Below are 20,188 nucleotides of genomic sequence, written 5' to 3'. Positions count from 1 at the left end.
TTGCCGCCAGAACCCCTAAAATTGATCCATCTTGAAGAGACGTGCTGGGAAAGGGGAAATTGTTGATCAAGCCACTTGGTGGGGCAGCACTTATTTAATGATTGAGCGATTGCTTGAACTAAAACCGTTTCTTATAGATATGGCGAACCCTCAGGTAACCCTAAATGAAGGTCAATGGACACAGGTGGCTGAATTGAAGGAATTGCTTAATCACCCATTTACCGTGACTAAAAAATTACAAGCTGAGGATTTAACTCCTGGCATTTTCATAAGGGAGTGGAAGAACTTGCTATTTTGCCTGTCCCAAAGAGGAGGTTTAATCGCAGATGGCATTTCTGCTTCAATGAAACGGAGAGAGACACAGCTATTGGAAAATAAAATTTTTCTGGCAGCTGTTTATGTGGACCCAAGTCATTGTTTACTGCTTGATGATCAACAGCTTACTTAAAGGAAAAGAAGCTCTGACTGAGGTAGCAGTTAGGATGAGTGGCCTACAGGAGGACTGCCAGGCGCAAGAGGACTTGGGTCCTGCCAGTGCTACTGCTGCCATATCTTCATCCTCATCAGATGAGGAGTTTGACTTTGACAAGTATTTGGATGACATGGAGCAGGCAAAGCGTTGCCGAAAGGAAAAAGATTTCACTCCGTCTCCTATAGCAAGCAGATTGACCATACTTGAGCAAAATGTTTCACTTGCTCTCAAAGATATAGAAAAATTCAACCGTTCATCAAAACTGACTGTGCATGAGGCAATTCCTTTATACCCGGAAATTGTTAAAGATGTTGCCCATGTGGTTACGGCTTTGCCTAGCCTTAAAATTATTAGGTCAGATTTGAGGTAATCTATGAAGGAGGATCTGATAGAGGCAATTTTATTTCTTAGAACAAATTCATAGACTGCACAAATGTTACTTAGTATGTTTTTCTTGAAAACTTTTTTGCCACTTACATAGTTTATAACATAGTATTATATATACATACAATATATACAGTTGTGGCCAAAAGTATTGACACCCCTGCAATTCTGTCAGATAATACTCAGTTTCTTCCTGAAAATGATTGCAAACACAAATTCCTTGTTATTACTATCTTCATTTAATTTGTCTTAAATGAAAAAACACAAAAAGAATTGTCCTAAAGCCAAATTGGATACAATTCGACACCAAACATAAAAAAGAGGATGGACAAAAGTATTGGCACTGTTCGAAAAATCATGTGATGCTTCTCTAATTTGTGTAATTAACAGCACCTGTAACTTACCTGTGGCACCTAACAGGTGTTGGCAATAACTAAATCACACTTGCAGCCAGTTGACATGGATTAAAGTTGACTCAACCTCTGTACTGTGTCCTTGTGTGTACCACATTGAGCATGGAGAAAAGAAAGAAGACCAAAGAACTGTCCGAGGACTTGGGGAAACCAAATTGTGAGGAAGCATGAGCAATCTCAAGGCTACAAATCCATCTCCAAAGACCTGAATGTTCCTGTGTCTACCGTGCGCAGTGTCATCAAGAAGTTTAAAACCCATGGCACTGTGGCTAACCTCCCTAGATGTGGACGGAAAAGAAAAATTGACAAGAGATTTCAACGCAAGATTGTGTGGATGTTGGATAAAGAACCTCGACTAACATCCAAACAAGTTCAAGCTACCCTGCAGTCCGAGGGTACAACAGTGTCAACCGGTACTATCCGTCGGCGTCTGAATGAAAAGGGACTGTATGGTAGGAGACCCAGGAAGACCCCACTTCTTACCACGAGACATAAAAAAGCCTGGCTGGAGTTTGCCAAAACTTACCTGAAAAATCCTAAAACGTTTTGGAAGAATGTTCAGATGAGACAAAAGTAGAGCTTTTTGGGCAAAGGCATCGACATAGAGTTTACAGGAGAAAAAAAAGAGGCATTCAAAGAAAAAAACACGGTCCCTACAGTCAAACATGGCGGAGGTTCGTTTGAAAGACCAGCTCACCCATGTCTGACCTCACCGCACCTCAGACTCGGATCCGGCCCTGCCCTGGCCGTACAGCAGTAATAAAAGAAGAAATGATCCAGCTGAGTGCTCTGGTGATTTATTGAGTGCTGTTCAGACAACAGAACATTGTTTACGCGTTCCTGGCTAATGTTCTGTTGTCTGAACAGCACTCAATAAATCACCAGAGCACTCAGCTGGATCATTTCTTCTTTTATTATGGCGGAGGTTCCCTGATGTTTTGGGGCTGCTTTGCTGCCTCTGGCACTGGACTGCTTGACCGTGTGCATGGCAATATGAAGTCTGAAGACTACCAACAAATTTTGCCGCATAATGTAGGGCCCAGTGTGAGAAAGCTGGGTCTCCCTCAGAGGTCATGGGTCTTCCAGCAGGACAATGACCCAAAACACACATCAAAAAGCACTAGAAAATGGTTTGAGAGAAAGCACTGGAGACTTCTAAGGTGGCCAGCAATGAGTCCAGACCTGAATCCCATAGAAAACCTGTGGAGAGATCTATAAATGGCAGTTTGGAGAAGGCACCCTTCAAATATCAGGGACCTGGAGCAGTTTGCTAAAGAAGAATGGTGTAAAATTCCAGCAGAGCATTGTAAGAAACTCATTGATGGTTACCGGAGGCGGTTGGTCGCAGTTATTTTGGCTAAAGGTAGTATTAGGCTGATGGTGCCAATATGTTTGTCTGGCCCATTTTTGGAGTTTTGTGTGAAATGATCAATGTTTTGCTTCATTCTCTTTTGTGTTTTTTCATTTAAGACAAATTAAATGAAGATAATAATACCAAAGAATTTGTGATTGCAATCATTTTCAGGAAGAAACTGAGTATTATCTGACAGAATTGCAGGGGTGTCAATACTTGTGGCCACAACTGTGTGTGTGTGTATGTGTATATATATATATATATATGTATATGTCATCGATATTCCATAGTGTATTACATATTTACAATCTATTAGTTTTTTTGTGTTCTAAAGTTGTATTCCAATAAATCTATATTTTGTTCTATCTAAATATCTTGATTATTGTATCATAAAAATGATTAAATGTCTGATGTTCACATTGTATTACAATAAATTTTTCACTTAAATATAAGCAATATATGTCGGAGTCGTGGAGTAGGAGTCGGAGTCGCAGGTTTGGCTTACCGACTCCACAGCCCTGGTTATGTAATAGTGCTGTCTCTTACATAGTGTATTCTTGTTAATTTTGTTATTCACAGCACCCTTTTTTATTACATAGTCCCCTCTCTTTTTAGATATAAAATGACTGCTGATGGAGCAGCCGGTGACCAGACTACCAGTCCATCAGCTCCTCCATTAGAAAGGACACTTTCCCATGCTCCATCAGCCATCATTGAATTATACAGCTAACAAGACAGGATGATCTGTAATAAAAAACAGGGCTCTATATAATCCAATATGTAAGCGGCTGTAATGTACATGACGAGAGAGGGCACTGTATAATAAGGGACAGCAGTATACATAATAAAGGAGACTATGTAATATATATATATATATATATAGCTTTGTCGCCATAAAAGGAAGGGGGCCCAGAGACATTTCTTGCACAGGGGCCCCAAGCTGTCAGTGTTCGCCCCTGTCTAACTCTAATCCCAACCCTAACCTTAACCCTAATTCCAACCCTAAGGCCTGTTTCACACTTCAGTTTTTTTGCGTCAGTCAAAATCCGCCAATTTCGGAAAAAACGGATCCGCCAAAAAGGGACGGATCCGTTTTTTTCCCCCATAGACTTACATTAGTGGCGGATCTTGACTGACTGACGGACGTCCGTCACAGCCGTTTTTTTACGGATCCGCCAAAATTTTACCCTCGCCCGGGCGGATGAGACTGACTCTGCAATGTTTTTTTTGTTGACGGTCCGCTATTTTTAACTGCGCATGCCTGGAAACTTTGCTTTGGGAACATATTTAACCCTGAATGTCGTTTCGGTATCTCGCTTTCTCTTTCTCGCTTTCTCTCCTTCTCTCTTTTTTTTTTTTTTTTTTTTTTTTTCCAGGCACGGGTTCCTTTAAAATTCAACCTTTGCCGGATCCTTCAAAACAACGGTCCGGTGCCACACGTTGCTGTCAAAACACCGAAGGATCCGTTTTCCGCCATTTTCGCGGCTTACAACTGATCTGAAAAACGTAAGTGTGAAACAGGCCAAAGTCTAACCCTAATAGAAAAATGAAAATAATTATATTTTCTTTAATTCATTATATTTTCCTAAACAAGGGGGTTATTTACTATTTTTTTTATTTTGATCACTGTGATAAACCCTATCTGTAATAAATGAATCAAATCTGCCAGCCGGCAGATTCGGCAGGCACACTGCGCATGCGCCCGCCATTTTCTTCCTGGACCAAGATGGCGGCGCCCACCGGAAGAGGCAGGAGGGCCCGGGGACCACAGGAAGGTACTGGGGAGATCGGGGATCCTATTTATCTCTCCTGTTATGTGCAATCACATCAGAGGAGAGAGAAATTTCATGCAAAATCGCTTTTTTTTTTTTTTTTTTCCCCATTATACGGTTAATAAGAGTGATCGCAAATGCGGAGTCGTTAAAAAACCGACCCGAATCATGTTCTCTGGGGTCCCGCCAACCGAGACCCCGGAGAAAATCTGACTCTGGGGGGCGCTATACACTTTCTCCACAGTGCCGTTAATTAATGACGCTGTGGTTTAAGTACCCTTAGCAGTCGCCGTTAAAAGGCATATCGGCGGTCGTTAAGGGGATATCTTTTTAGGCCACGTTCACGCGTTCAGTATTTGGTCAGTATTTTACCTCCGTATTTGTAAGCCAGAACCAGGAGTGGGTGATAATACAGAAGTGGTGACGTGTTTCTATTATACTTTCTCTCTCACCCACCCATGACGGCACCACGGAGAGAGGGGATCCGCCCTTCAGGGACAGGAACCTACAGATAAAAGGGCGGTACCTCTCCTCCGCCTTCAGTTGGGTTCCTGTCCCTGACGGGGGGGACCCACAGTACGGCGTACCTGTGCAGCAGAGGAAGAGTCCGGATCCTGGGCCGGCCTGTCCGGTATTCGGCAGCGGGGAGGCCCCTGTCGCGGCAGGAACGGTGCCCGAAGCCGCAACCGCTGGGGCCGATGCGGGCTGCCGGGTGAGCGGAGGGAGACGCCGGAGTCGCCGCTCCGGAAAGGAGATAGGGGCTCGTGGGGAACCAGTGGAAGCATGGGCAGCGCCATGGTACAGAGAGTACCAAGATGGCCGCTGCCCCGGAAGTAGAGGTGCGGCTTCCGGGTCCCTGAATCATGCGCAGGAGCTCGCTCCCCAACCAGCGCGATGCAGGATGGGAGCGGTGACGTCACACGGGCGGCAACTTTAAAAATGGTGGGTACAGAAACTCCTGGCTGGAAGCGATCCTAATAATGGAGGATAGCGACCAGCAACAGGAGCTGCATGCCAGGCAGCAGCACCACCAACCCCACCACCGACAAAAGGAACGAAACAGAGAGGGCTGTTCCAGCAGTCACTCCACGCGGCGTAGTACGTCAGCGGCAAGGAGCAAATCGCCACCAGGAGATCAGCCTATACAGGACCTGACTCCATCTCCCGAACCGGTACCTGCAGACGCGCACCTTTTGGGAGTAAGTGATCTTCGTGAATGTTCACCCTTGTAATACAATTCCTCTCCCTTATTAGGGAAAGAAGAAGGCAAAAAAGAACAGGGAATGCCCCACTTGCACTAGACCCCTACCTGTATCATGGGAGAAAAAACTATGTGAGTCTTGCACAAAGGAAATTCTTTGTCAGGAGACTCCGGATTTCGCATCCGACCTAAGGGCCGCAATCACATCAGAGGTTCAGAGTTCCCTCATGTCCCTTAAACATAGGGATAAAACGAGGAAGAAAGACACGATAGAAACCTCCCAGTCAGACTCTTCCACGTCGGGAGAAATCACGACTAAAACCTCGGAATCTGGCTCCTCATCCTCAGACGAGGAAACAGGAGGGCGTCACTGTTTTCCCCTAGAAGAGGTAGACAAACTTGTAAAAGCTGTAAGATCTACCATGGGGGTATTGGACCCTAGGCCGGATAAAACAGTCCAGGACATAATGTTCGGCGGACTAGGCCAGAAAAAACGGAGAGTATTTCCGCTTAACGAAATTGTCAAGGGCCTAATTTAAAAAAGAATGGGACAAGCCAGACAGGAAAAATACTACAGTCCCTTCCCTTAAAAGAAAATATCCCTTTGAGGAGGAGGCATCTACGTCTTGGGATAAAGCCCCGAAACTCGATGTAGCAGTTGCTAAGGCCTCAAAGAAATTCGCCCTTCCCTTTGAGGACATGGGCACCCTCAGGGACCCCCTAGATAAAAAGGCGGATAACTTTCTAAAGGGGGCATGGGAGTCGGCAGGCGGTAACCTCAGGCCAGCAATAGCGGCGACATGTACCTCAAGAGCCCTAATGGTATGGGTGGACCAACTTGAGAAACAGCTGAGGGAAGGGACACTAAGAGATAGAATCTAAGATCTTATCCCAGTAATAAGGGGAGCGGCTGCATTCCTAGCGGACTCCGGCCGATTCAGTCAGGCTATCGTCCAAAAAAGCAGCACTTTCAAACGCGGCCCGAAGGACATTATGGCTTTAAAGTTGGCCAGGGGACCTACAGACCAAAATGAAATTGTTCAATCCCCTGTGAAGGGAAATTCCTTTTTGGGGAGACATTAGATGACATCCTCCAGAAAGCAGGAGACAAGAAGAAAGGATTCCCAAATTTAGGGCCAGCAGCATTTAAGAGGCCCTTTTGAAATAGGAGGTTTTTTTCAGAGGAGACCACCGAAGGAACAAAAGTGTGATGACAAAAGAAGAGAGAGAGGGTTCTTCTTTAATAACTCTCCCCAAGACAAAAAGCCCTCCAGGTGACAGTACGCCCAGGGTGGGGGGGAAGGTTAACCCTTTTTCTCCAAGCCTGGAGGAGAATTTCAAACAACCCATGGATAGTAAACCTAATCCAGGAGGGCCTAAGAATAGACTTTCTCTCTCTCCCACCTCAAAAGTATGTAACAACGCCGCTGAGATCCAGTACGCGAGAACAAGAAGCGCTAGAAAGCGAGGTCCTAGGCCTAGTAAAAAAAAAAAAGGAGTCCTCCAGGAGGTTCCCCTGCAGGATATGGGCAGAGGGTTCTACTCCCCTCTTTTTCTAGTAACCAAACCGGACGGCACCTTTCGAACGATTATAAATCTGAAAAAGCTAAACGAATACGTCAGGAATCAGAGCTTCAAAATGGAGTCAATCAGGTCCACCACCAAAGTCCAGTTCCCAAAATGCTACATGACGGTGTTAGATCTCAGCGACGCCTATTATCACGTCCCTATCCACAAAGAGTCCAGAAAATATCTCAGGTTAGCCTTCTCAATAAAGGGCAAGGTGAAAGAATTCCAGTACAGAGCCCTGCCGTTCGGAATATCGATAGCCCCGCGGGTATTCACCAAAATAATAGCAGAAATTATGGCTCATATAAGGGAACAAGACATAATAATAATCCCGTATCTAGACGACTTCCTAATAGCAGGCAGCTCAGCTCAAAAATGCAGAGAACAGAGGGACAGGGTGATGGACACTCTACAAGGCCTAGGCTGGCTTCTAAATCTAAAAAAATCAAGATTGGAGCCCAGCAGGGTGCAAGAATTCTTGGGCCTAAAGCCCCCGTTACACACTGCGATATCGCTAGCAATATCGCTGTAAAGTCACCGATTTTGTGACGTTGCAGCGATATTGCTAGCGATATCTCTGCATGTGATACTTACCTCCAACCGGCTCCCCCGCTGCTCATCGCTGATCGCGCGAGAGGCTCCTGGATCATTCCTCGTCGGTCACTTCCTGTGGCGCTTCCTGCTGTGAAGACGAGCGACGCGTGGAGCCAGGCGGGAGGACGCAGGATCGCCGCGTCTGACAGGTAAGTAGCGATCCCCGTCCCCAGCGATGTCGCTGGTGAGATCTGCCTGTGTGGCAGCTCACTAGCGACCACTTAGCGATGCACCAGCGATCCTGACCGCGTCATATCGCTGGTCGGGATCGCTGGTGCATCGCTAGGTGTAACGGTACCTTAACACTAGACTCAAACATTCAGGCGTGTCGCCTCCCAGACCACAAAAAGGAGAAAATCGCTCAAGTTACAGCGAGAGCAATCCAAAATCCCTCTATGACACTAAGGAAGGCTATGTCACTGCTGGGTTCCCTATCCGCCTGCCTGCCAGCAGTTCAATGGGCTCAGTTACACACGAGAGATCTCCAGTGGGACGTATTAGCCAACCAGGCAGCAATAGGGGGACACCTAGAGGGTCGTATTACCCTAAATTCAAGAACTATTCATTCCCTAGTTTGGTGGGGAAACCAGGAAAATTTGTCCAAAGGGATCCCCTGGGTAACAAAGATAACACACATAGTGACAACGGATGCCAGTCCCACGGGATGGGGAGCACACATGAACAACGAGGTGACTCAGAACGTATGGGGAGATCAAGAACTAAAAGCCTCAAATCAAAAAGAGCTTCTAGCAGTAGGCTATGCACTGACACACTTCCTACCCCTGCTCCAGAATCACCATGTCCGCATTCTTTCGGACAATCGAGTCACAGTGGCCTATATAAATCATCAAGGGGGAACCAGGTCCCAAGCCCTAATGGACACATCTGCCAAAATCCTCAAACTGGCAGAGGAAAACCTGCTATCTCTGACAGCCCTACACTTCCGGGACTTTCTGAGCCGCACCCAATTACGACAGGGGGAATGGGTACTAAAGTGGTCCATTTTTCGGCAGATTGTAAAAATGTGGGGGACCCCAGACACAGATCTGTTTGCCGATTTCAAAAACAAAAAAGTAGACACCTTCTGCTCCCTAGATCCCAGGGGGAATCCTTTAACTCTAGACGCGTTTATGCTCCCATGGACACAGAGTCTAACATATGCCTTTCCCCCAATCATGCTCATTCCAGCGGTCCTAAAGAAAGTCAGGGAGGATGGGGCAAGAATGATACTGATAGCCCCTTTCTGGCCCATAAGAACCTGGTTTTCCTGGCTAAGAATGCTCTCCGTAACCGACCCATGGATCCTACCGGGTCTCCCGGACCTGCTATCGCAGGGCCCAGTGTTACATCCTCAGGCACCGAACCTCCATTTAACAGCATGGAATTTGAGAGGGCACTGATGAGGGACAGGGGATTTTCAGAGAACCTGATAACTACACTACAAAAAAGTAGGAAACCGGTTACCATGAGAGCTTACGGCAGAACATGGAAAAAATTCCTATCCACTTCTAGGGCAAAAGTTCAGGACGGGGTTTCGTTTGATAAGATCCTAGAATTTCTACAAAAGGGCCTAGAACAGGGTCTGGCGGTCAACACATTAAAAGTACAAATAGCGGCGTTAGGCGCCCTCTATAACCATGATGTGGCAGGTGACCCCTGGGTAGCATGGTTTATTAAGGCCGCAACCAGATCTAGGCCAATAGCTAGTCAAAGGTTACCGTCATGGGACCTGAATCTTGTACTTTCAACGCTGACAGGCCCTCCGTTCGAACCAATTCACTCGGCACCCCTAAAAATCCTATCACTTAAAACGGTGCTTCTGGTGGCACTAACATCAGCCCGAAGAGTGAGCGATATTCAAGCCTTATCAGCAGGGCCACCTTTTACAAAAATTCTAGAGGATAGAGTCATCCTAAAACCTGTCCCGGCCTATCTACCTAAAGTATCATCCCAATTCCACAGGTCCCAAGAGGTAGTCCTTCCTTCCTTCTGCCCAAATCCAAAAAATAAGGGGGAAGAAAAATTCCACACTTTAGATGTTAAAAGGTGCCTAGTACAGTACTTAGAGGCCACCAAAAAATGTAGGAAGGAAGGCTCTCTCTTTGTATGTTTCCAGGGTCCTCGGAAGGGGCTCAAGGCATCCAAGAGTACCCTGGCAAGATGGATAAGGGATGCGATTGCCCTGGCATACTCATCCAGTGGAAATACCATCCCGGAGGGGCTGAGAGCCCATTCCACAAGGGCAATGGCGACCTCATGGGCTGAAAGATCTGAGGTATCAATAGAACAAATCTGTAAGGCGGCCACCTGGTCATCACCTTCGACCTTTTTTAGGCACTATAGATTAGATCTAACCTCTACATCTGACCTGACCTTCGGGAGAAGAGTCCTTCAGGCGGTGGTCCCTCCCTAAGCTACCAATCTCTAATTCTCTCCGTGGTGCTGTCATGGGTGAGAGAGAATAGCTTAGTTACTCACCGATAAGTGTTTCTCGGAACCCATGACAGCACCCGCTTATTCCCCTCCCCTTCACGAGTATGGTGAGCACGTTTTTACTGTGAGTAGAGTGTTTCCGTTTAGGCACGGTGGTTTTGATAAATAAGCAGTATTATAATATTGTGTATATATTTCTGTTGTCTAACTAACCTGGAGACCCTCTGATGCTCTGTAACCAACTGAAGGCGGAGGAGAGGTACCACCCTTTTTATCTGTAGGTTCTTGTCCCTGAAGAGCGGATCCCCTCTCTCCGTGGTGCTGTCATGGGTTCCGAGAAACACCGTTATCGGTGAGTAACTAAGCTATTTCCTCTGTTCCTCTCCTGGTTTTGTCTGACGAATACTGAGGTAAAAAACTGACCAAATACTTAAGGTGTGAACGAGGCCGTATTGTCTCCCGGGTGCGGATTTTTATTTCTTTCAGGACAGGTTGTATGTCTTCACTGCTGTTTGGGGACATATGAATTATTGCAGAGGATTTTTATTTTCAACATAAATTATTAAAAAAATGCAACATTTGGTGCTGGATGAATCCTCCGGATTGTTACAGCTGTGTGGATACCTGATGTGTGTAGGCTTTTTTGGCATGCAAACTTTCTAGTTTTTCATTTTCATAGGAGCCCCCTATACTTCCAGAGCTGCTGACACCTGTGTGCAAGGCGTGCTGTGCACACTATAGATGGTGCTCACTGATCAGCCCACAGATGGTGTGATTTCCCACTTGTCTCCTTCTCCCCAGGGGCCTCTGTATCTGACAGCCAGTCACTGACCTGCACCTGAGAGATTGCAGAGGCCTTACCCCCAGTCCAGAAACTTACCATGCTCTAAACATGTTGCTTGGTCATTATTTGGTTAAATAATAATTGCAAATATGCCCATCTCCCCTGTATGTAAGGTGTCCTGGACCCAACAGTTCCCCAATAAAGGAGCCTTATCTTTAGTTCGGTATTAACCCTTGGACACTATAATCGTATGTGAGCCTCTGATCTCCCACACTGTCTGCCCCCTCGTGCGGTGCTACTTACTAAAAGGAATTTTCTGCTTCATGGACTATTGATTTGCTACTTTTGCCTGATTCATCACTTGTGACTTTTCAGAAAGATCCTCCTGAATCTTTGGTGCAATTTTTGTGACATTTTAGTGAAACTTGCAAACTTTGCGCTACACATCACAAAAAAGGTCAAAAACAGAGAGAAAAAGTATTTTATTTTGTGCCAAACTCTTGAACCACATAAGACATTTTGATTAATATGGCACAGAAAACACCAATTAAATAAGACCAGACAATAAAGGGAGATGATGAGTCTGGACCTTTATTTCCTTCTGAACCTTCTACTTTCACACTCCTGTTTTTCTGGCCCTTTTTAGAATGAACCACTCCAAAAGTATGTGCAGGAAGCCATATCCCGAGACCACAACACCCGTGTCCACCGTCCCTCAATTGGGAATTTACAGCAGATCCAGAAAGACTTGAGGGCCAGTAGAGATGCTGAACGCCAAGCGAGCCGCTACCGGTTAGTCTCCAGCCTTAGACCAAAATGTGAGCAGGAGGAAGATGGCAAGTCTGACGATAGCCAACCTGCCAGCCCTGTGGGCAATCTTGGGCCAGAAACAGCGAAAGCCTCCGAAAAAGACGACGCCAACTCCAAGGGCAGAAAAGAAGAGACCTTCCAAGTTTTTGATATAGAACAGGAGGAAGCCGAGAAGGAAACTGGCAATCTCAAGGTTTGTGAGGGCTGGAGGGAGAATGGTGGCACTTTCTGATGTTATGTGGCGGATATGTTGGTAAATTAACTGGCACTCGACATGCATCTCTATGAGCTCCATTCCCCATAACGCATCTCTATCCATCATGAGGTTATAGGGATTGTCCAGGACTTGCATATTGGTGATAGGATAGGTCATCAATCTGAGATTGGTGGCATCCTGCTCCCCACCAGTCAGCTGAAATCTGCCCCGGCATAGTGGGAGATAAACTGCAGTGCTCTGCAGCGGCACTTGGCAATGTGCGGAACATCTGGCTGTTGCTGGGCAGACACAACCTGATAAGTGGTATATCATCAGTATGTAAGACCCGGTCAGCACTTTTAAATGTTGAATGAACAGGATCAATATCATCGGGAAGTCTACTGGTTAACAGGTTATGCCACTCTTCCCATCCATGGGTGCAGGTCTTGGCTCACAGCCGCCACTGATCATATGCCCAACATGTCTTCCAATAATAGAACACATGTTTTGGGACTTGTCTTTCCCCAGTAATTTCCTACAGTCCTTCACAGCATGGCACATCTCTATGGACTTGTAGATCCGGAGTCTAGATGATAAGAGTAGGGGAGGCAAATCAAATGAAATGGTGAGTATTATAACATGACTGCTTCCTTCCAGGAACATCACCACATGTCCCATGGGTCGTGTCTGGTATTACAACACAGCTCCACTGGAGTGAAGAAAATGGGGCTGCAATCCCAAATACAACCTGTGGACAGGTGGGGCAGTGTTCTGCAAATAAGCAGACATGTTTATAATGACAGACAACTTTGTTTTTATTTATATACCAATAAGGGCAGCCCAGCACTCTGCAGTCTCATAGGGAATGAATGGAGTGGTGGTCGCATATGTGCACGGTGGCTGCCAATTTGTGCAGGTCCCAGCAGTCATTAAGTTACCACCTACCCTGTGGATGGGTGGTAACTCGTTTCGCCAGAGAACCCTTTCACCTTCATCCATACTCCCCTGGACACGAGCGCTGGCTCCGGGGTAATTACATACACATATTGTGAATTGTTGGACTAAAAACAACTGGTAGAATGAATGTACAAAGTGATGGTGTTGTGTAGGGAAGAATAGATGGGTTTTGTTGCAGTTCCTTCCTCTACCTGCGGTACCTCATGGGCTGCGCTCCTTTCCTGTGGAGCCTATGCCTGTCTGCTGTGGTACATACAGGATGCTGCACCATCCCCCTGATGGGCCTCACCTGTGAGCAGACCTTCAGGTGAATGTGTGACACTGGGCTCCATAATTAGATGTTCCATCCAGACCTCGCACATTTCTGCTCATCCTCACTACCTATATACATATATATTTCTGACTATAGAGTATGACAATATATATTGTAGCACAGAAGGATAAATTGAAGCATAACACTTTTTTATTCCTGAAGGTCTCTGACCCGGAAACCATTGTGTGTAATTCCATGAAGATGATTCGGGAACGCCTGGCCGTGTCTCCGGGAGGGCACGGTTCGGAACACAGAGAGGACCCTGAGGAGTTTGTATATGACATTTACTATGCTGAGTCGTCTCCGAATAACTGGATCCAGGACATCCTCTCTGTCCAGCCTTACCACTATGAGCAGGAGCTGGTAAGAGGAGCTGGGAGAGCTTATTCACAGCTTTCCATAAAGATATGTCTGTGGGAAACTGAGTGGCAACCAGTGTGCACAATTACTGCTCCCTGAAGAATTCTATCTGAACATCCTGTGCCGTATGTTTGTCTCAGGTCAGGTGTATATCGCAGCGTCTGTAAAACTACACTATAAAAATATATTATTTAAGCCATAAGGTAATGGGAGTCAAGAAAAAAATAGCTAGAAAAGCCGGAACCTAAGGATTTTTTTGGGCTCTGCACCTCCTTCAAAAGCTGCAGTCCTGTTCAAAAACCTGTATCTTCAATGTTACCAATAAAAATGGCAAGACCTTAAAGGGAACATGTCCCCATGAATATGGCGTTCAATCTGCAGGCACCATGGTATAGAGCAGGGGGAGCTGAGCAATTCTATAGTTTTGTGGGAAGATTTAGTATAACTTGGGTTACCATCATTTAATCCTGTTTTTGGAGATTTTTGGTCCAGTGGGCAGTCCGATCAGTGACTGACAGCCATCTCTGCCAGCTTTTCATGTAGAAGTGTGCAGTCACTGATGATATCACCCTGGATGAAACACCAAGATACACTGAATGTTTTCTCACAAATCTATGTATTAATCTGTTCGGCTTCCCTGCTCTGTAACCTTTTGCTTGCAGATTGAATGGCGTTTTCATGGTGACGGTTTCCTTACAATACCCATTTATGAAGATGGGAATAACACTTTAGGGTTTATAGGTTAGTGGTTATCAGCAATAAGTACAGTGTATTGAATATGCAGACCAGGGATCCACTGTGCACCATCCCACTGTGCATCATCTTGGCAAGTACCGTATATACTCGCCTATAAGCCGAGATTTTCAGCCCATTTTTGGGCTGAAAGTCCCCCTCTCGGCTTATACACGAGTCATATACCTGGGGAGTCGGAGGGGAGCGGGGGTGTCACAGATCATACTTAACCCCTCCTGGCGCGGTCTCTGCAGCTCATTAAACTCATTAATATGCACATATTCATGAGTGTAATGAGCGGTACCATGTAACCGCTGAAGGCAGGGAGGGAGACCGTGGAGAAGCGGGGCTGCAGAGACCGCGCCAGGAGGGGGTAAGTATAGCTATATTCACTTGTCCCGGGTCCATCACTGCTCACCGCTGTCTGTTGCAACCACTGTCTGTGACATTTAGCCAGCAGAGGGCGCGGTGACGTGTTAGTGCGCGCCTTGCCCTCTGCTGCCTGAACGTCACTGACAGATGACGTGGCAGACAGCGGTGAGCAGCGTGGGAACGGGGGACAGGTGAATATCTCAGGTGCTGGGTCCTGAGCAGGAGAGGTATATGGAGCGGCATATGGGGACATATTCTATGGAGCGACATATGGGGACATATTCTATGGAGCGGCATATGGGGGCATATTCTATGGAACGGCATATGGGGGCATATTCTATGGAACGGCATATGGGGGCATATTCTATGGAGCATCTTATGGGGACATAAACTTTATAGAGCACTATATGGGGCATATTATTCTGTGGAGCATCTTATGGGGGCATAATCTATGGAGCATCTTATGGGGGCATAATCTATGGAGCATCTTATGGGGGCATAATCTATGGAGCATCTTATGGGGGCATAATCTATGGAGCATCTTATGGGGGCATAATCTATGGAGCATCTTATGGGGGCATAATCTATGGAGCATCTTATGGGGGCATAATCTATGGAGCATCTTATGGGGGCATAATCTATGGAGCATCTTATGGGGGCATAATCTATGGAGCATCTTATGGGGGCATAATCTATGGAGCATCTTATGGGGGTATAATCTATGGAGCATCTTATGGGGGCATAATCTATGGAGCATCTTATGGGGGCATAATCTATGGAGCATCTTATGGGGGCATATTATTTTATGGCGCATCTTATGGGGGCAATATTAACCTTTGTGCAGCATTATATGGGGTGTATTTTGTATGGAGCATCTTATGGGGCCTATCATGAACTGTGTGGAGCATTATTTGGGGCTCCTGATTCAATATGGATATTCAAAAACATTTAACCTACTGATATCTCAATTAATTTTACTTTTATTGGTATCTATTTTTATTTTTTAAATTTACCAGTAGATGCTGCATTTTCCACCCCAGGCTTATACGCGAGTCCATAAGTTTTCCCATTTTTTTTGTGGCAAAATTAGGGGGGTCGGCTTATACACGGGTATATACGGTATATATTTGGTAACCAGCTTTTTCAATCTCTGCTCTGAATCGAATCCTGAGTGTCTCCACTCCATTCAATGTCAGCAAGCAGTTAATCCTGAATGCTACATATGTGTTTTCATCTTAGCAAGTATATATCTGGTATATAGTTATTTCAACTTACTCTGCTTGTCCCCTTATGTAGTGAGGTCAAGTAACTTTACAAAGTGCTTTATGATCCATGTAGTACTGGACATTTGTTTATCTGACCACAACATTTATTGGGTCCTGATGTCTCAGTTTAGTTTGATTGGTAACGAGAAAAAAAAAACAAGATCTGAGAACTAGCCTGCTATATATTCAGACCTAGCTTGGGGAAGCATTTATGCAGGGGGCATTTATGTACATTTAATCGAAGTACATTTGATCTAAGTATGAGGCAGTTATAACATGGCAGTTAGACAGGGCAGGAGACAGGTAAGACATTTAAAGACATCTATTTCCTGTTCATCTGTATTGCAACAAATATTTACCATATGCATTGGTCTAATTTATCTCATGGCTGCAACAATCACTCACAACCACCGCCCTTGCATTAACTCTTTATACTCCATCCATATCAGCCCCTCAGTCCTTTCCTCTCCTATGTATAGCTCTCACGCTCTTTTCACATTGCTAAATTGCACAGATCCATTCAGTCCCACAATCCAACATAAGAGACGCTCCCACAAATCACTTAAACATCTTCTCACTCTTTCTATCCTCCTTCTCCTAGTCGTAGGAGACATCGCTCCCAACCCTGATCCCCCATGATATAGCAAGTCAAGCCCACCAACTGCTACACTCAGAAACCCCTCTAATCTTAGTAATATTCCCTGCGTGCCTTCTGTCTCATTTAATTGTGCCCTTTGGAATTCTCACTCAGTATGTAATAAACTCTCCTTCATCCATGACTTCTTCCTTTCTGATTCGCTTAACCTTCTGGCTCTTACTGAAACCTGGATCCAGCAGTCAGACACCACCACCACTGCTGCTGCTCTTTCATATGGGGGACTACACTTTTCACATACCCCAAGAACAGACATTAGAGCAGGTGGAGGCGTTGGTCTGCTTCTATCACCAAAATGTACCTTTCAGGTTATTCCTCAGGTATCCAAACTTGTCTTCCCTTCCTTTGAGGTTCATGGCATCAGACTCTACTCCCCCTTCTCCTTGCGAGTGGCAGTGGGTATCGTCCTCCCGGCCCCTCCCATCAGTTCCTGGATCACTTTGCCACCTGGCTTCCACATTTTCTCTCCTGTGACATCCCCACCCTTATCATGGGTGATTTCAACATCCCCATCGCTCTTCCCCTCTCTCCACCTGCTACTAACCCTTTATCTCTAACCTCCTCTTTCGGCCTTTCGCAGCTTACGAACTCTCCAAAGCATGTAGATGGAAACTCCCTCGACTTCGTCTTCTCTCGGCTTTGCTCAGTGGATGATTTCACAAACTCCCCTCTCCCGCTCTCTGACCACAACCTTCTCTCATTCTCTACCAAGAACTGCCACCCTGCTCAGTTCACCCCCACTTTCCATACTTATAGAAACATACAGGCCATTAACACTCAGAAACTCATGAAGAACTTGCAGTCATCATTGGCTTCTATCTCCTATCTCTCATGTCCTGACTCTGCACTGAAGCATTACAATGAAACACTTCAAAGTGCCCTGGATGAAATTTCATCTCCTATACATAGAACAACATGACACAGACGGCGACAACCCTGGCACACCCTGCAAACACCTGTCCTGCAGCGGTGCTCCAGGTTGGCTGAACGTCTGGAGAAAATCCAACCTATACGAAGATTTATCCATTATAAGTTTATGCTTAGAACATGCAACACTGCCCTTCACCTCTCCAGACAAATCTATTTCAACACCATCATTACCTCACCGTCCAAGCATTCCCTACTCAACCCAATAGTGCAGGCCCCAACCACGAGCCGACGATTTGGCCAGTTACTTTATCTCCAGTCCCTTTCCCCTGCTGTCACCGCCCACCTAACAAAAATATTTAACCCCTCTCTCTTCTGGTATCTTTCCCTCCTCATTTAAGCATGCTATCATACATCCATTACTTAAAAACCATCCCTCGACCAAACTGTGCCGCTAACTATAGACCTGTCTCTAATCTTCCCTTCATCTCTAAACTCCTGGAATGCCTGGTCCACGCCAGTCTTATCCGCTATCTATCTGATAACTCTCTTCTCGATCCTCTAAAATCCGGTTTCCGCTCTTTACACTCTACTGAAACTGCTCTCACTAAAGTCTCTAATGATCTACTAACCGCTAAATCTAATGGTCACTACTCCATGCTAATTCTCCTGGATCGCTCTGCAGCATTCGACACTGTGGATCATCAGCTCCTCCTCACTATGCTCCGCTTCATCGGCCTCAAAGACACCGTTCTCTCCTGGTTCTCCTCCTATCTCTCTGACCGCTCCTTCATTGTATCTTTTGCTGGCTCCTCCTCCTCTCATCTTCCCCTTACTGTTGGGGTTCTCCTCAAGGATCGGTTCTAGGCCCCCTTCTATTCTCTTTGTATACTGCCCCTATTGGTCAAGCAATCAGTACATTTGGTTTCCAGTACCATCTCTATGCTGATGACACCCAATTATACACTTCTTCTCCTGACATCACGTCTGCCTTTTTAGAAAACACCAGTGATTGTCTAAACGCTGTCTCTAACATAGTGTCCTCCCTCTACTTGAAACTGCACCTGTCAAAGACTGAACTCCTTGTGTTTCCTCCCTCTACTAATGTACCTATGCTCGACATTGCCATTTCGGTGTGTGGTTCCACTATTACTCCCCAGCAACATGCCCGCTTTCTTGGGGGTCATACTTTACTCCGAGCTTTCATTCACCCCCCACATCTAATCCCTGGCTCGCTCTTGTTATCTGCATCTCAAAAATATTTCCAGAATTTGATCTTTTCTTACTTTTGATTCTGCAAAAACTTACTGTTTCTCTTATTCATTCTCGTCTGGACTATTGTAACTCTCTACTAATCGGTCTCCCTCTTGCCAAACTCTCCCCTCCCATCTGTCTTGAATGCTGCAGCCAGGATCATATTCCTCACCAATCGTTACACCGATGCCTCCACCTTGTGCCAGTCATTACACTGGTTACCCATCCACTCCAGAATCCAGTACAAACTTATTACCCTCACCCACAAAGCATTCCACGGCTCAGCACCAGCCTATATCTCCTCCCTCATCTCAGTCTACCACCCTACCCGTGCCCTCCGTTCTGCTGATGACCTGAGGTTAGCATCCTCAATCAGAACCTCCCACTCCCGTCTCCAAGACTTTACATGTGCTGCGCCAATTCTTTGGAATGCACTACCCAGGTCAATAGGATTAGTCCCCAATCCCTACAATTTTAAGCGTGCCCTAAAAACGCATTTATTAAGACTGGCCTACCGCCTCAACACATTAACCTAACTATCCTTGGTTGGCCCAGTCAAAAGTTTTTACCATAACCAGGTTTCCTGCATCATGTTCCCACATGCTTTATGCATCTATTATCCCTCTGTGTCCGTACTGTTACATACGCAACACTATGGCTGGTCTGAACAATGAAGGCAACTGTTACCACCCACCTTTCCTGTCTCCCCTTTTTTCCTCATAGATTGTAAGGTTGCGAGCAGGGCCCTCATTCCTCTTGGTATCTGTTATGATCTATGTGATTATTTTTATGCTGTAATGTCTATCGTCTGTACAAGTCCCCTCTAAAATGTAAAGTGCTGCGGAATATGACGGCGCTATATAAATAAAATTATTATCCCACCCCCTCAGATACAATCCCCTTATTTTCATTGACCGCTTTTGTTTGGAACTGCTGCTGAATTCAGTGTGCAGCCCTGCACACACTGACACTGCAGGGGCTGAGATCATGCACAGTGTCAGTGTGTGCAGGTGTGTTCTTGTCCTATCTGCTGCGGACACTCGCTGCACACATTAGTGGGTGTCTGATACTGACAGGAGAAAGAGATAAAAGCCCACCTGCACTGACACAGTGTTCTCTCAGCTCCTGCAGTGTCAGTGTGCACACGGCTGGAGATTGAATTCAGGTGTAAATGGTTTTGGGGTGACAGACCTCTTTACCTGTGGGTGATGACCACTATTTTTTTTTTACTATAATTGTGATCCCTTTTAAACCGTTAAAGAATGAGCATTTTTCATAATCCCCACAGAAATGATGGGACAGAGGTTTCTTCTCAGACCAACGCATGACACAGCCCTATAATCTGGCTAGATCCGGGAATTTGTCATAAGTATATCATGTGGATTATACTCAAGTACCAAAATAATCCCTTAGTTTTCTTTTATGTTATTT

General features: G+C 45.7%; 1 protein-coding gene across 2 annotated transcripts in view; it reads left to right on the top strand.

Annotated features, from left to right (window-relative positions):
* The window catches only part of LOC141088008 (probable RNA polymerase II nuclear localization protein SLC7A6OS), a 51,507-nt gene that overhangs the window by 19,828 nt on the left and 11,491 nt on the right, over positions 1 to 20,188 (top strand). For both annotated transcript variants that reach the window (XM_073573844.1, XM_073573845.1), the window contains exons 2-3: positions 11,623 to 11,979; positions 13,415 to 13,615. In XM_073573844.1, coding sequence (XP_073429945.1) covers positions 11,623 to 11,979; positions 13,415 to 13,615 — 558 coding nt within the window. The remainder of the gene's footprint in view (positions 1 to 11,622; positions 11,980 to 13,414; positions 13,616 to 20,188) is intronic.

Source organism: Dendrobates tinctorius, unplaced genomic scaffold (assembly GCF_039654945.1).
Source record: "Dendrobates tinctorius isolate UK_male_01 unplaced genomic scaffold, ASM3965494v1 ptg000037l, whole genome shotgun sequence".
NCBI classification, from domain to species: Eukaryota; Metazoa; Chordata; class Amphibia; order Anura; family Dendrobatidae; genus Dendrobates; species Dendrobates tinctorius.
This window is presented reverse-complemented; position numbering and strand designations above follow the sequence as displayed.